The sequence below is a fragment of the Toxoplasma gondii genome, chromosome XI (assembly GCF_000006565.2).
Source record: "Toxoplasma gondii ME49 chromosome XI, whole genome shotgun sequence".
In the NCBI taxonomy this organism is placed as follows: domain Eukaryota; phylum Apicomplexa; class Conoidasida; order Eucoccidiorida; family Sarcocystidae; genus Toxoplasma; species Toxoplasma gondii.
In genome coordinates, this window is record NC_031479.1 from 4,581,428 (window position 1) to 4,598,439 (window position 17,012).

General features: G+C 50.3%; 3 protein-coding genes across 3 annotated transcripts; all 3 read left to right on the forward strand.

Moving 5' to 3' along the window:
• Positions 1-548: 548 nt before the first annotated feature.
• On the forward strand, positions 549-10,386 carry ROP14 (rhoptry protein ROP14). The gene is made up of 11 exons (XM_002364660.2): positions 549-1,599; positions 2,200-2,259; positions 2,704-2,872; positions 3,481-4,266; positions 4,733-5,304; positions 5,641-5,712; positions 6,074-6,118; positions 6,812-6,919; positions 7,413-7,493; positions 7,913-8,033; positions 8,456-10,386. The coding sequence occupies exons 1-11, from the start codon at positions 1,324-1,326 to the stop codon at positions 9,349-9,351; spliced, it is 3,186 nt and encodes a 1,061-aa protein (XP_002364701.1). The 5' UTR covers positions 549-1,323; the 3' UTR covers positions 9,352-10,386.
• Positions 10,387-11,303: 917 nt separating this feature from the next.
• Positions 11,304-13,902, forward strand: TGME49_315230 (hypothetical protein). The gene has a single exon (XM_002364661.2). The coding sequence runs from the start codon at positions 11,751-11,753 to the stop codon at positions 13,635-13,637; it is 1,887 nt and encodes a 628-aa protein (XP_002364702.1). The 5' UTR covers positions 11,304-11,750; the 3' UTR covers positions 13,638-13,902.
• A 998-nt stretch (positions 13,903-14,900) lies between these two features.
• On the forward strand, positions 14,901-16,562 carry TGME49_315240 (hypothetical protein). The gene has a single exon (XM_002364662.2). The coding sequence runs from the start codon at positions 15,067-15,069 to the stop codon at positions 16,318-16,320; it is 1,254 nt and encodes a 417-aa protein (XP_002364703.1). The 5' UTR covers positions 14,901-15,066; the 3' UTR covers positions 16,321-16,562.
• The last annotated feature ends 450 nt before the right edge of the window (positions 16,563-17,012 follow it).

Below are 17,012 nucleotides of genomic sequence, written 5' to 3' on the forward strand. Positions count from 1 at the left end.
ATATATTCGGAGAACGCAGTGGCTATACGAAGCAGATATAAAATCAAACCTGTCATCCAAGAGGTTACAGGCGTCCCGTCGCCGCATTGTTGCCCATTGACCAGGGAGTTACCGAAAATCTCTGAAATACCGTGTGCTAGTCAACACGAAAGTCCTCATTCAAGTCATCATTTAGGAAACCTCTGAGCCTCTGCTACCTTCTCTAGGGCTATCCGCCTTATGCTGTATCTTTCGCTTCGTCTACTACTGTTGATCTTGTACTTCAGCGGCTCGTGTATTGCGGCGGAATCACAATTTCGTGTTACCCGAAGAGGACAAATTCTCCAGAAGGTCGGTTGGTTTCAAATTAATGCCCGATGGCCTCGGCGGCCTGGAGGGCTCCCGATGTTTCGTCACCAATGGGAAATTGAATTCAATACGGAAAAAAACGGAAAAGCACAAAGGTTCGTTTTTTTGGCACGCTTTGCCCTTCGGCAGCTCGCTGCATAGAGCCCCGCTGAGAGCTGCCACGGGTAACAAGACAGATTGTCCTAGCCCAGCCGCCAGCTTGTCTTTGGTTGCTTTCGACACTCCGTTCCACGGCTTAGCGGGAAATTCAGATTTTGTCCGATTCTGTGGAAAGGGTTTTGTGCTTTTCTTTTCCCTCAACGGAGTACTCAAGGACTCAAAAAGAGGCACTCGACCTGTGTCTCGCGGTCCTGCGGCACGCACCGGTCCTGGCGGCACGAACAGCTCGATGGCCCGACAATCCCGCAACTTTTTTATCTGTGAACGGTGGTTTTCTTTGGCTCTATTCTCATATCCGATGGCGGAATTTCAACGCATGTGAAGACCATAACCGCACTTTGCGTTACCAGGGAATTTGAGTGATCTCCGTGATGCCATCCCGGGCCTTGTCTGGTCGAGGAGCTCGAGAGCCAATGACGTTTGCGTTAGATGAACCGTTGTCATTGATTGTGTTCCAATTCGACCTCAAGGAGGGATCAAGATTTGGTCGTCGCGCAGTTTCATGTAGACATTCTCCGTCGCTGTGACACAGGGTTCTCGGAAACGCCTGTACGTTTGTCTGGCTAGATGAGAGTGAGGGTGCAACGGCGACGCTCGGGCCCCATACCGTTCATTTCGTCGTTTTCTTTTCTTCTTGTTTCACTCGTTCTACTACGTAGACTTTATGCTGTCGTGCCCACAGTTTCCATTTTTCGCACACTGACGGCGGTGGTCTTCGCGGCGGCAAAACACCTTCCCGGTTCGGATCGTGCTAGCGAGCCCACAGATATCACAGAGGCACCGGTAACGTTCTCTCCGTTTCCCTGAATTGTCAGCATGTATTCCTCCCCTCAGTCAGAAGAGGCTAGCCTCGTGAACAGTAGGGGCATCCGAGATGAAAGTGGGCCTAATGGATTCTCTATTGGATCTGCAACAGACACGGCCCTGAAGGCAGGCTCCCCGACAGGAAAAAGCTGGAAGCAACTGAGCCTCAACCTTGGGCGGCGCGTGTGGGACGCACTGGATCCAACATGGTCTTGCGCTGAGAAGAGACGCCGCCTGGACCCGGAGACTTTGAGGAAACTAAAATCAACGTACTGGCTTTCACGGATTGTGAGTAAAGGCCACGCTCAGCAAATTCCTGCCGGACTGGGTTCTGCGACTGGGCTAGTAGAGTTTCCCTTGTATGGTAAAAAACTGGTTATGACGTGGAATTATATGTTCACTCAAAACTTTTCTTTTCCACAATCACAGCTATCGCAGCCATGAATGGCTTCAGGGAGCTGTTTTTCCTGTGCTCCATCTTGCGGCGTAATGGGCAACACCTCCCGGTGTAGCCCTCATTCTTGCAAGTGTCCATCATCTCCATATGTTTTTTCAGACACGCTGTTCCCGCTCGCTGAATTCAGATCTGAAGTGCATGCGTAGGAACCAGAATCGAGGAGTGCCACACTGGTGAATGAATCTTGTGCTCGTTCTCATATTCTAGGGTCGAAACACCAAGTTTTCACGCTTGAAAGGAGCCGGAATAGACCCGTAGATTTACTTTATGTTATCAAAACCATGCTGGAAATGGAATCTGGATCCTCGCATACTTGGTTCATGCACCTTGCTCTGACATGTACCTAATGGATTTGATCGCAAAAATAGCGGTCACCATTCAGTAGCAACCCCATAAAGACTGCTTTTCTTGGTGCTGTTGTGAACATGCAGGTTTTTCTGCGCGCGTTGGGATTTGTTTATTTCTTCGCGTTTCTTATCGCCTTCAACCAGGTGAGAGTCAAAGAGACGTTAGACAGGTCTTCGGTTCAGACTGGTTACGTTTTCACTGCGGGAGCAAACGTGTAAATCCCTAACTTTCGAGCCCCATCGACTCAGCCATTCGGGAAACGATTCTACACGCAATAGAGACAAGGCCAATTTGGAAGTAAGATAACTAGTTCCTACAACTTCCTCACTCTGTAGCACCCGATTGAGCAACTCGCCCCGGATCCGCGTTGTTCCTCGAACTTGCAAACCACCATCTATTTTTCGCGGAGAGTTGCCAAAAAGGTGACTCAATTTCGCAGCAGGTTGATCTGAAAAGGATCCTAAGGGGAATTTCGTGTAATTCAGGAATCATTGTTGAATGCAAGCACTTCATGGAAAACTTTATGTTGAGAAGGCATTATAATCGACCACAGTTTCCCGTGTTCCCCTGCACCCCCATTCCTGCAGTCTCAGGGACTCATTGGGTCCGATGGCATTCTCCCAGCATCGGATTACGTGGCAATGGTGAAGGACTCGTTTGCCGACGCAGAGGCGTGGCAACGAGTCAAAGCATTTCCTTCACTTTTTCTCCTATTCCCTGCAACGGATTTCTGGCTGCATGCCATCCCTTTTGTTGGTACGTCCACTTTAATAGGCATGCTAGTGGATATCCCGTCAGAACAGCTCTGTTGTGGTCAAGTGCGCAGTCACAGACATTTGCGAGTTTCCTCGACAGTCTCTCAGGAGGTGCAGTTCTGTCGCTGTCATTTGGGTGGACTATCTTATGTGGACAGTGATTACGCTCTATAGTGGCTTCTGGAAATTCAATTACTTCTTTTGAAGGAGACAGTGGATCGTTTCTGTTTTTGATCTGTCACAGCAGCGGGCCAGCGATGTCCACGACCACTAGTAGCCAGCCTTCCCTTCTCATTCATCCAACTGTTGATCATGCTTCTGTGCAGGGTATTCTTCGAGTAGTGTCTATCGGACATCACATCACCTCAGTGGCTAAAAAGTATACATCCAATCCGTTTCACGACCTGAACAGGGGATCAGAGTATACCAAGTTGCACACTTGAACAGCTGAGCAAGATCCCAATATCCGTTCAGACTGTGGTGAAGACAAGAGGAGCACCTTGTGGCAAACGCGTTTGGCGGGAGTACTTCCACGCGTCGCCAAAAAGGGCGTTGGGAAACCTTGGTCTGATGGCATTCGTGCGTGTTAGGTGTGTTCTTGTCTTGCAGGTATGATCCTGTCGCTGTTCATGACCATACAAGGTGCCAGCAACGGTTTCCTTCTGTTCCTCCTCTGGATCTTGTACCAGACGGTGAACAGTGTGGGCCAGGCCTGGTTTAGCGTCGGGTGGGAGGCGCAGCTTCTCGAGTTGGGGTTTCTGGCCATCTGGATGGCCCCCTTCTGGAGTTTCTCGCGTCTCCCTCCTTCCTGGCCGACTCCCAAAATCTGCGTGTGGGGTAATCGCTGGCTTGTCTTTCGCGTTATGTTGGGTTCTGGACTCATCAAGCTCCGCACAGACAGAGCTTGGAAAGATCTGACAGCGCTCGACTACCACTATGAGACGCAGCCGCTGCCGAACCCATTGTCCTGGTACTTCCAAAACCAGTCGCACGGCGTTCATGCGGCGCAAGTTGTGATCACACATATTGTCGAGTGCGTCATTTCTTTCCTGGTCATTCTTCCCTTTCGCCAGTGTCGGCTCTTCGCCGGCATAGTCCAAATCGCGTTCCAGGTCGGCATTCTCCTCTCAGGAAACCTAGCCTTCCTGAACTACTTGACAATCGTGTCGGCAATCATGTGCCTCGACGATCACTTTCTCACCTGCCTCTTCCCGTCGGCAATTCTCAGTCGCCTCCCGGAGCTTGTTCGCGGATGTGCGGGCTATTGGTCGCTCCCTCAGATCCAGGCATGGCCATTCCCACAACTGTTTCCTGGCGAGGAGCACGGAAAGGGCAAAGGACGTCAGGCGAACGACAGGCCCGAAGCTGAGGCGTCTTTGCTCGACAAAGATGCAGGTGAGCCTTACATTTCAGGTTGTTGATAGAGTTCACTTGCTCGACATAAAAGCAGGCTGGTGAGGTCACGCCTCTGCCAACTGTCTATGCGTTAAACGTGCATGTTCTGCGGTGGTTCCGTCTCCAGAGAGCGCTTTGGTCATTAGCTCAGTGCCAAAACGGACGGTTTTTCCTCGAGTGGCATTTCTTCGGCCCCCAGTGACTGTGTCACTGGATTCAGAAGAGCCTGTGGCGGTTGAAGAGTATGCAGAGTCGTCGCAGAGAGCTGCCTGAGGGCGACAGTCCACACACGAGGCTCTACTCATGTGTTGAATTGCGTGTTTGTTTACCATAAATACAAACGAACGATGTGCCTACATCTGTAAAGGTTGACACGCTTCCTCCTTGGCTTTCTAGAAGAGCTTCCGTAGAGGCAGCTGCTTGCTGTATACTCGGATCACAGGCGTGTGTGTATGTTTGCTCCCAGGCAGAGATGAGACTCTTCCTTTTAATGCCGCTACAGACGACAGTCTGGACAGCCCCCGAAGCTGCTGCTGCTGGTATCGACCGTACTTTCCCCGGATTGTGCGTTCCCTGAAAATTCCATCTCGCGTGCGGAAACAAGTGAAGGAGGAGATCAAAGAGAACTGGGGGAAAATGCTTGCTGAGGTGGTGGCATCTGTGGCAATGCTTACATGCATGGCGTTTGTGACCAACCCCGCGACTTCGGCTGTTTGGATGGTTATCGCCGTGTTTTTCCTCGCCATCATCCTCTCGGCCTCGTCCACGTTTTTCACAAACACTCTCGTGTCAAATGCGTTCACGGAACTCGTCCTTCTTATCGTCACCCTCTGGAGCTGCATCGCCATATACCAGCACGGCCCGGCTGTCTGGTCTGTTTGGCTCACCACCTGTCTATTTACGGTTCTGATTGCGTTCGCGTACACGACCCTGACGAACGCAGCACTCATATTCAAAATCCATGTCGAAGTCCTGATCTTCCTCCTCATCGCCGCTCTTTCCGTCCCCGTCGTCGCAAATCTGATTTCACCAGACCAGGTAGTTTCCAACTTTTCAAAGAGTTCGTGATGTAGATGGAACATATTGATTCAGAAACAGGTCATGCCGTCAACGCCACGTTTGTGAATGTACGGGACCGTTGCCCTCTGCATTTTTGTACTGAATCTTGTTTCTGTTTTTCTGCGCCGAGCTACTTCCGTCAGATCGACATCTGGCAGCGCCACTCAAGTACAGGCGAATCTTGGCGTTGTTGCTTCTTTTGTAGGAGTGGTTTGCAGCCGCCTCTTTCCTCGTTAAATGCACACAGTTAATTTCAACAGCAGGCCGCCGACGGGAACGACTTGAATACCATGTCTGTGTGCGTGTTGTCACCAGGTTATGGATTCAGATCTCGGAAATCCCTTTTCCGTGGTCAACACACATGGAGCCTTCGGATACATTGGCAAGGTAGGGAGTGAAGCCACGTTGGATGCGTACATTTTCTTCACCTCCTGTCTTTTTGTTGTCGAAGCATGTGGACATCAATGGGAGCACCGGTGATTCTGGCTTAGGGTCCATTAGCAACGAGCGAACTGCGTCATGAATCGACGGCATCTTCTCATTTGGCCTCCTGCATTATTTCTCCTCGGGTATCTCTTCTGTCTCATCAAAAGAAGAAAACTTCCATCTGCGTCAACTTTGTTGCCCCTAGGGAAGGCCGTTTGTATATATTCATGGCCCTCCATTACATGCAGTTGTCCCCATGTTACTGTCGTGTGACAATTCATCACCACATCCCAGCTCCGGTATGTTCCATTCTTCTCCTCAGGAACGGTACGAACTCATTATTCAAGGCACCAATGCGTCTTCACCGGTACGCAATATTTTCATCTGTGGCTGGGGCCTCCACAGACAGTCCTGACCCCATCTCACATCATCCTGCACCACTTTCGTGGCAGTATTCCTTGAGTGCGACGATTGGGTTACTGCGAGAGCACCTTTAGAATTCAAACAGTTCACTATCACCTTTCTTCTGAGAGGCAGCGGGGGTGTTTTGGAGCACTACTGTCGCACTTGAATTGAATCGATCAGTGAAGTGTACTACCTAGCGAACCTCCTTCAATGTACACGAATCCCACTATATAGCAAGCTTGCTGTACGCTGTCTGATTGGTCTAGATATTTTCTCAAGGTGAAGAGAGCTCGGCCAATGCGTGAGCTGGCATTTTTCGGCCCTTCTGTTCGTTGACACTACGAGAGTCGTCATTGTATCGTGTCTCCCAAATATTCAGCCACGGTGTACAACTTCAGCGTATCGGGACCTTTAGAAAGCATTTGCTACCGAAAAGGTCACATCTGATGATTTCGTGGCAGAACGTGTGTTGTCACCTGAGAGACGAAAGTTCGACGGGGTTGTGACACGAAGTTCTAACACTGAAAGCGCCGTCCGATTCTCCTGTATGCTCGTTTCTCTATTTTAAAAAGAGAGGCTTCATTCTGTTTCAGTTCTTGTGACTGCTTCAATAACCCTTCGTGTTATTCATTTTCGAATTCTGTCCCTCTCACAGACCCAGACCCTGTATTGGCAAAATTACGAGTTCAAGTGCAAACCTGGAGATCTCTATCGGAGACCCTGCTGGGCTGCGCCCTATCACTACCGCCTTGATTGGCTCATGGTAAGCGTCAGGCGTGAATAAAAGACGGAAGACGGAATTGACGAATCGGATTCTCGTTGGCATGACGCCTGGTGGGTGACTGGAAGACCCCATTGCATGGCTATAGAAGTCCACAGCAGTCTCAGTAGTATCGTAAGCCTTCCATTCATTGCCACTCGTAATTCTTTGTCTGCCTCATCAACACGAGGGACACTTCCCCATTCACTGTTGAGTCCAGTGACTTTTTGCGAGTAAAGCGTGCGAACTCGAGACGGACTTCTCATACAGCAAAGATGACGGAGGAGAGCCCTTCGTTCAGGGAAAGCTAAAGTGGCAGTGAGCCACAGAGTGTCAGAGTGACTAGGATTACGCCTATCACGGTCAGCATCTCTTTTCTCTGAAATTACTGTCGACATGATGTGGACACACGTGGGAAAACGACTTGGATGACGTAGCAGTGTCAAAACACCGTCTAGTTTTTTTGCTGTGTGTGCTTGTGTAATTGTGTTCCTAGTGGCTAGCTTCTATGGGTGACAAGGAGACAGTAAAAGATATGCATCCCTGGCTTTCCAATTTCCTCTCCAGACTGCTTCAGGTGAGAGGTTCACTGTGTGTCTTCCTGATTCTATTTGCATGTTGATCATCTAGGCCATGAAAGAAGCACATGTTTGTATTTCTTATTACCCAGGGGTAGTTGTCGAAGCGCACTGTTAGGAACCCTTCATTCAGCAGGAGAATCTCGTGTTGCATTACTTGATGTCTTGCGCATCTGGTGTGGAATACTTGACATCACCGTTTTCTAGATATTCTTTTGCCGATACACTAATGGCGTGTTAACGAAACAAGCCAGCTATGGAAGCATTACAGTCATGTTCGAGGACAGTCTCAGTTCTTATAGGCAGCTACAAGCTGGAGCTAAACGGCTCAGTTATTGAAAGTATCCCAGGCATCGAAACTGAGTATTATTTCTCCTTGAAACGACGTGAAATATACTGAATGCATTTTTACGTCCAGAACTCGAAAAGCGTGACAGGACTGTTGGCCCATAATCCCTTCCAGAACTCCGACCCGCCGACTGCGCTTCGAGTCCTTCGCATTCAGTATAGGTTTACCAAAGGCCCCGTATTTGGAGGAGGTAGGCTAAACCCAAAGCATCAGACTCGGGTTCGTGTGCGGGTACCGAGCCCAGTTTAACATCAACTGCGTGCTCAGTATTCAGAAAACGGCAGCTCTCTTGCGCTCGAGGTTAACGTCTACCCAGCGGAGTCGAACAGGTTTATCTTGACAGTTAGAGACAACAATATGAGCATGCAGAAGAACGACCAGCTTAACGCTTTGTTCTGGAAGCGAATGAACGTAGTCTGTGAGCATAGTATGAAGTCCGGTAAAGTCTGGAAGCTCCAGTTACCGGAAACACATCGGAATGTACGGGGCAAAACGATTTCCATAGCTGCGACACGGACGAGTGCCTACGCCGCAAATCCTGGAGTAATCGTTTGGATCAAAACAGTGGAAAGAAGCGATTGTTAGAGCTAACTTGTGCATTTTCCTTTCCAGGACCTTGGTGGGAGGTCGTGCCTGAGACCAGGGAGCTTTTCGTTGCCCCGTCTCAGGTGCCCGGAGCTGCTGCACACCTCAGGAAACAACTGTTGATTCTTCGCAGACGAGAAGAAAAACAGAGACTCGAGCAGAGACGAAAAGAAGAAGCAGAGATAAGAAGAAAGGAGGAAGAGGCCTTCAAACGTCGTAGAGAGAGGGCCATGAAGGAAGAAGAACGACGAAAGCGCGAGGCAGAGGAAGCCGAGAAAAGGAGGATCGCTGAGCAAGCGCGCCAGGCTGAAGACGAGAAACGCATCAGAGAGCAGGCGGAGGCAGCCAGAAAAGCTGAGGAAGAAGCGGTGAGGAAACAAATAGAAGAAGAAAAGAAACGCCACGAAGAAGAGGAGAAGGAACGTCAAGCAGAAGAAGAAAGAGAACGCCGAGAACAACAGGAAGAAGAAGAAAAACGCCGAGCCGAAGACGAGAAGAGACGCAAGGAAAAGGAACAGGCCACGTTGCTGGCGAGGCAGCGGTCTGAAGAGGCGCTAAAAGAGGCAGAGAAGAAAGCTCGAAAGGATGCGGAAGAAGAAGAGCGGAAGCGAAAGGAAGATGCTTTACAGGAAGAAAAGAGGCAAAAAGAAGAGAAAGAAGCTGAGGAAAAACGGCGAAAGCAGGCAGAGGCACGCAGGGAAGCAGCGCGCGCCGCGGCTGAAAAGGAGTCTGAGAAAGCGAGACAGTTGCAAGAGCAAGAGGCGAAAAGGAAAGCATTGGAGGAACAAGAAAGGAGAAAAGCTCGGGAACGGCAGCGCTCTGCTAGCAGTCAAGTCGCGGTATATACAGCTCAACCCCACGACGGCGGAGGAGTGCCACTACGGCATGCTCCGTTGTTGACTAGGAAGAAGCAAGCGCTGTAGGGAGACCCGCAGTCTCCTAAGAGGGCTATCAAATGTTTCGAGGTTTCCTCTTGCTTGTTTTACCTAATGTGACGAATCTGTTTTATGGTGTTGCCGGCCGAAAAGTAAATGCTTACGGCCGGTGTATTGAAAGGTTCCAAGAGGTAGTCTCTGTGAAACGCAACAGAGTGTCTCTCTGCTTGGCAACTTCCAATTTTGTGTACGAATTTCTCTAGTGTACGGACGACACTCGGGCAAATATGTATTGGGGCCGGAAACACGATGTCCCTTCTCACACGACGGCCTCTATCGTTGACTCTAATGGGTTCACGTATTATGGTTTAAACGAGATGGCAGAAACGAAGTCGACTTACTGGGTGTTCTGTTTCCGAACCATAGTGTACCACAGGGAATATTCAGGGATCAGTAATCTAGCATTCGAAGGGAGAGTTTTGCGAATGCACCTGAGTTAGTCGTCTAAAATTGCCGCAGATCTGACGAACCACAGCGTGGCAAATGGACAGCAGTCGATGCGAGATGTAACATGAGTATTTCACCTGCTCTGTTGTGCGTCACGTTATTTGGTGTTTGATATCTTTCTCTACATTCATCATGGTCTTCTTGTATGGTCAGGCACGTATCCACACTCTGCCTGTCGCACGTGTTGGACATTCGGCGAGACCACTTCAGGTTCTCGGCTGGAGCCAGTTCCACACGAAAATCCATCTTTTTCGTCTCCATCGTCTCTCAGATCATATCGTTTTTACAGCTCATTCAATGACTTTCTGGTTGCGATCCCAGTGTTTTCAGGGGCAACACTTTACGTCCGCCAAAGAAGTAAACAGGGCGGGCTAGAGAAGTGACCAGCTAGCCTGGATAGGCAGGTGACACTTGTGTTTGCATTTGACAATCACGAGTACTTGGCACAGCGGCAACCTTGAAAAGTTTGATTAACAGCGGTTCAAGGATGACTCTCTCGTTCATGATTGCTTCGTGCCAGAAGAAAGTGTTAGGAGTGGCTGTTCTATGGGTTGCAAAAAGTAGTCAACGGTTGCGTAAACATGCCTGGCCGGTCCGGCAACGGATACATGAACGGGAAACGCATCATCAGAATTGAAGAATTTTCTTTTGGAGAGTTGGTATACGTCGCCCCACTCAGTTTACAGGAAACTTCAGCACGTTCTTTTGCGGGTTTAAGGCTGGCTCAGCAAAATACGAAGCAAAGTGGACCTACGTCTCTCGGAGGTTCATCTAAAGCCTGATTTATGCGGTGTCCAGGGGTTCCCCCAGTAGCACCCCCGAAACTCGCTAGTCCCTATTTGCTAGTACACAGCCGAGAAAGCTAGTGGCTGTAGTCAGCAAATATAAAACGGAACCATGCTTCCACGATGTCTAAAAACAGGTAACTCCACTTATATAAACATCAAATCGTGAGAATAGAAGCACACAAGAATACGAAAGAGGTGGCGCAGCTTTGTCAATCCAAGTCCCCAGGCGAGCTAGTGCTCGCCCAATTGCGACGTGTGTACGGAAGCGCCGAAACATGGCCCTAGACAAATGAGTTTGGAGAGAAGAAAAAACTCAGAATGGCGTTTTTTCGTCATTGTCGATTTTCGAGTTGTAGGGGAGTCTTTCGAACGAAAAACTACCCACTGAAATAGGTAATTTCTGCCAAGCCACTGGGTCATCTACATAACGACATGCATCCGGAGACCTTGACGCTGGTCACCGTGGACACACCACTGCTTGCAAAAGTCTGTGATGTCGGCTGTACCCATGGACGGAGTCCCGGAGCAAAAATGCCTCGTGTTCGCTAGTCGTAACTGTTTTGCCAGGCTCGACTTCTGTGCAGTGTATTTTACTTCGCCAATAGCTGGCTGGCGGAGCATGCACAGCCAGCATGCACGCGTAGTCCTGGATTTTTGGGGGGTTGCGGCTTCTTTGAGTTGCGGTGTTTTCTGAATCTGCTTTTCTGCGTGAAAAATTCCCAAGCAACAACATTTCATGCCCTCTGGACCCCGAAAAGTTGCCTGCTGCATGACAGATGGACGGGCCCTTGGTGAAGCGGGCGCGCTATCACGGGACGCATGCTCATCCAGTGAGGCAATCTTTTCAGAAAATCGAGGTAGTGAACAGTATTGTTCGCTTGAACTAGTAGTGTTGAGTGAGGCGTCAGACTCAACGTTTTAGTGTGTTTCGCTGTTGTGCATCAGCAACTGCTATTTTGTGAGCTGTATGCTACGGGTAATCTAGCGTGGTTTCTGCTGTTCTACTAAAATCAGAGTTGTAATCCTTTTCACTATACTGGAGTCAATACGTGTAGATTTATCACATTGTTACCCTCCTACCGTCCCTAGTCCTGTGCGGACCCGGCGCCTCTCCCTGTAGCAAACATATTTTTCCGATGTTTTTTGGCAGGAATGTCTACCGTTAATTCAGTTGGCAGGTGGCCGTTGGCGAACGTGGAGCTGCAGAGCGACGTCGTTCGTGGAATGCGGCAGCGAGCGTGTCCAGATATCGCTACGTATGCGGGAAACTCACGGTGGTCGCCGACGTTCGGTCGTCGTGATGGAGTACCCCTGGAAGGCGGCTTTTTCGGACAACGGGAATTTGTCGGGTCGGGTACAGCATGCAGGCTACGACTCTTTCGCCAGGCCAGCACACCCCTAGCAGCCCAACTAACCAATCGTCCTCAGTGTTTAAGCAGCAGGTACCATAGTTTTTATTCCTTGTCGCAGGACTTCCTGGCTGCCCACGCAGCAACATTCAGCAGGAATCGTGCGTTTAGCTCGTCCAGCGAGCCGGATGTGCCTACCGCTGGCGAGTTTGCCAAGCACCTCTCAGATCTTGAATTACCGGAACTGATAGAAGGGCTGCAGGCGTATGATGGAGGTCAAATGCAGCAGTCCTACCGAGGCTTTCGGAGGCTCAGAGAGACGCTGGAACACGCAGACGAACAGTCAGTCGAGCACAGTGCCAAGGCGCTGGTTCTGGGGTGTATGTACACGGCGTTATTCCGTGTTGGTGAGTATAGAGAAGCACGACGATTTGCTGCGGATGCGCGGGATCTCTCCCGTGCTGGTCATCAGAGTTTGGCAGCCGATACAGCCACGGTATGTGACATTCGAGCGGCCCTCGAGGAGGCGAAAACGGCACGTGGCAAAGGTGGTGTTGCGGAGTGGCTTTTGCAGAGACCTTTGTGGCCGTCGGCGGACGATGCGCCGGAACGACCATCTCGACTAGAAGAACTTCGCATCCTTCAGACTTCACTGGCTGTCTATAAAAGAGGTGCAGGAGAAGCAGACATTGGCAAGAGTTGGGAGACCAGAGAGAACGGCGGCAAGGGAGCCACTGTTGGTCTTCCCGCTTCCTTTTTGGGGCTTATGAAAGAATATAATGATTTTATTTTGAAGTATTTCGCACGTGGGGCCGAGCCGACACCGTCGGATCCGAGGGATGATCCCGCTGAAGTGTTGCTTGCGGTCGAGAGGATGGCAAAAGAAGCATCTTTATTGCTAAAACAGAACGAGGCTTTCCTCACCGGCGCTTTGTCGATCGCTGAACGTTCACCGTCTACGGTGTCCGAAACAGGAGGCGCTGGATGCATCGCGGAGCGCATCACGAAAAGAGAGTTGGGGGCTGAATTAGTGAGGGGAATCGCGCTCCTCCATGAGGGTTTGGGGACAGTGTTGGTGAAACAGTCAAATGGCGTGGAATCGGGATGTGACAGAACTACCGACGAGCTGCGTGTACTCGGTGATAAGGTGCTAAAAGACGGACTCACAATCTGCAAGAAGTACGCCCATATCGACACGAAGAATATCTTGGCGTCGCTACTTTCTGCTCTTGCAACGTCGTTTAAACAACGGCACGAACCCGTCATCAGTGAGGGACTTTTCCGTTCGTCTTTGAATGAGTTCAATACAGCGGCAGGGCTCAATGTACAGCTGGTGTCGGTCCCTATCGTAGCGGCAGGTGATGACAGTGCTCGAATTGGAGGGGAGTCTCGTGTGGCTTATCCGAGGCAGGCGACGCTGGATGCTATTGTCAGCTTCGGAGTCGCCTTGTTGCAGTATAGCGCTTTGTTGAACAAGTGGGATGGACGCGAGGTTGAGGCAGAAATGATATGTAGGCCGGCGAATCAGATTTTGGAGTCTTTCGGACTTCCGACATCGAAAGACCCACTTGAGAACGTTCCAGCCCGCCTGCACGTGCTCCCTCTTCTTTGGAAGCCCTCGGTATGCCTGGCTCGCCCCCTTTTGGTTTATGTCAAGGAAAGGGAAGCCGTCAGTGGTGGCGGTGCATGATGCACATCATCGTGATGGAATATTCGTTTTGTCCGCACTCAGGTCTGTTGTGTCACTTTTTAGCTGTCTACTATCAAAACTGATCCTCCGCTACAAATCTAATTAGGGTCCGTCGGGTCCCTATGACTGGATATCTCGTTTTCCTTGCATATGCGAATGTGAAGATGGAGCAAGAAATAAGGACAACGGACCCCCGATAAACGCGTCACATACCATGGCAGCTATTGGAAGGATGATCGTATCGCATACTAGCGAACCGCCCGTCTGATTATCTAGAGTCGCAAGAGTCTCCGCTGCGCCTTTCTGGATACATCCAGCGATTCAGTCGCCGCTGAGGCGCAGGTTGTTCGTGTCCGTCAGGAGATGTCGGCTTGCCTAGAACCCAAGAAACTCCCCAATTCTAGAACTAATAAATCATGGGCAACGGTGGAAGATTGTAGAGTTACAGAATTCCAGAATCGAGAGCCGCTTCTCTCAACTGAGGCAACCATAGAACCAATTGAGAACACTCACACAGCAAACTGACAAAGGTGGGACGTAACAAAAGCACACGTAAGCACTTTTTTGTATTAACTTCCGACAACATTCATGAAAAACGGAGGATCCAGCGGTCGTCGACGGCGCTGTAAGATCTGCCAAGAGAATGTTTGATGGTTTCTACAGGAGAAATGTCTACCTGTAGCACCCCATCTACAAGATTCGACATGCTATGGTCTTAATCCAGAGAGGATTCTCAGGTCTAAAGGAACAGAAGAGAAGATGACATGTAGAACAGCTGTGTGCAGTCTAACATCCTTCGTTGCGGCTTCATCCTGAGCAATAACTCGCAAGCCGAACTCCATTTCCTGAATAGATGCGTCGCTGCTTGAAATCAATACTCTTTTTGCCATCTATTTGGAGGCGGTCAGCAGACGGTGAGCATGGTTCCAAATTCTCTTGCATGGTTATGGTTTAAGGTGAAGTGTTTTTTTGCCAGCTGTCGGCGGTGCGCAGCTCACCACGGGATTCGGAACCTATGGACGAAACTGTGCTGATCCGAAATTCCGGTGCCAGGCACCTATCTCACGGGGAGAGACCCTTGCGACTCCTGGGTAGACAGAGCTTGACAGGACAGGGTTTTCACCTGGCGATTCACAACAGGGAGTGGCGGTGTAGCCGATAGGATAATTGCAGTTTTATTAGTTACGCTCGCCCGAGACCGGCCGTTGCCTTTCAGGTCCTCACGGCTAGAGGAGTTACGCTGCATCAAGTTGAACATCGACGGAGTTTGGTTCTCAAACATTACGGCGGCACTCAAGCCGGTCCAGAGACCACACAGTACTAAAGAAATGTACGGGAGCTTATGCCCGTAGTGATCTGTCATAACGCACATACGTGGTCGAAGGTTTTATCCTGGCGTAGATACGTTTTTTTCTAAAGCTCTTCGACGATGGCTCTCAGACGATGTCTTCCGGCGGCCGTTGTGGCGGCGCTCCTTGCTCCAACTACCCTGGTATACTGCTCTCCATTTTCGCAGCAGACTCCAGAAGACAAGGTGGAGGGTGTGCTGAACTCTCTCTCTTTGCTTAGGATGAAGGCTGCCGTGTTGAGCTCCTCCCCAGATGAGTCGCGGAATCCTCCTTACGCGAAGGTCGCCCAAAACAGCGCTCTGATGATCATCGACTGCAAAATGGGTGTGCAGTCACCCGAAATTTGCCTTCTTCACGGTTTTTCCCACAACACGAGAAGTGTGCCGGACTATGCTGCCGGCTTCTACGGACCCCGAGTCTCTCTGAACATGAATAATCCCGCGGCTCTAACGATTTCTGCATACAAGAGGGGAGAGCAAGTGTGTGACGACCAGCATGTCAAAGAGAGAATTGGCGATGTTTTGGCAGCACACGCAGCCGAAATATATGATCTTGCCGCCCATGCTGGGTTGCTGGAGGCCGGGAGGAGCGCCTCTGTCGCATACAACCAAGACGCTCTGCGGGACGTGGCAGAACACTCCAACTCTTTCTGGACGAACTTTCAAAATTTATTCTCCAAGGAAAGGCATTCACAAGAAACTAGCAGCCTCCCGCACCTGCCACACCAAGGGAAACCAAGAAGGGTACCGGGATATGAAAACCGCATCGGCCTTAAACACGACTCCCCCGTCATGTCCGAATCAATAGGAACGTCAGCATCTTCCTTTCCTGGCCCTGATGCCCCAAGCATTCCATTTGATATGGAAGAGGCTAAACCGTATGTTCCGAAAAAGGCAGGAGCGGGCGGCAATTTGAGCGAAAAAATTGAAAGGAGTGGCTCCTCGCAGGTCTTGGAAAGTCCTGAAGAAACTGCGGCACAGATTGGCAACTCTTTTCCCTTCTCTGCCTTCCTTGGCATGATTCCGCCTCCCTTCCTTCCAACAGGCATGAGCTCCATTGGGCTGCAGCAGTTTCTGATTAACCCACTGGCATTTGGCTCAAGGTTCTTGTTGCCTAGCAGTCAGGCTGGTTTATCACCTTTCTTCCTGTTCAGTCCGAGCACGCTGATGGCCATGATGGAGAGCTTCGAGAGTGGGGAAAGTCGACATCCCTCCTCTCTTTCACCAGGCGCCCCCGTATCTTCCTCAGCGGGGATGTCAAACCTCAATTTTCAGGAAAACGACGTCGATGTGGCTCTCAACAACTTTGCAATGACCGAAGCCGACTTGTTCTAGACGGAGTATCTGCGGTACATAATCCCTTTCCAAGGGACAAAAACCGTCTCCGTGACAACACGTAGGCGAAGCTGTATGTACTGCGTATAAAGTTCTAAGTGTATGCGTATACGGGTCACGTATAGCGTTACGTTGTGCTCATGTGGTCACACACCAGTACGCTGGGATTGCCAGATTGGCCTGGACATGATTTGAAGCACAGAAATATGTAGTGTCAGCTCGTAAGGTGAACTTGACTCGGCTCTCTCTGGTTGTCCTGTCTCCGTGGTCGAGTTCGGACGGGAAAGGTACTCGTATTGATTGCACCCACGCACTGTATCAGCGTGCGTATAAGGGTGTGCGGGGGTGATAGATCAATTTTGATGAATGTAGCTTTCATCCCAGTACAATTTTGAACCACCAATATAGCTACACAGTGCGCTGCTGACGGTGACGTGGGCTCCCCTTTCGCCGTCATTCAGCATGTACAAGGAGGTCTCCAGTAATAAGTACCGTGAGGTAAACACGGCGCCCTGGTTTCGTGGCCGCCACGGCTCGGCTGCTGCAGGCCGGGAATACAATTTATTTAGTAACTGGAACAATCTCTGTGGGACAGTTAATTTAACCCTCACTTGAGACCCGAAGGCGACTGAGTGAACTGGAACGCTAAAACCATTCAAGAGAGAACGGTTGAGCCCCTCATCCCCCTTTAC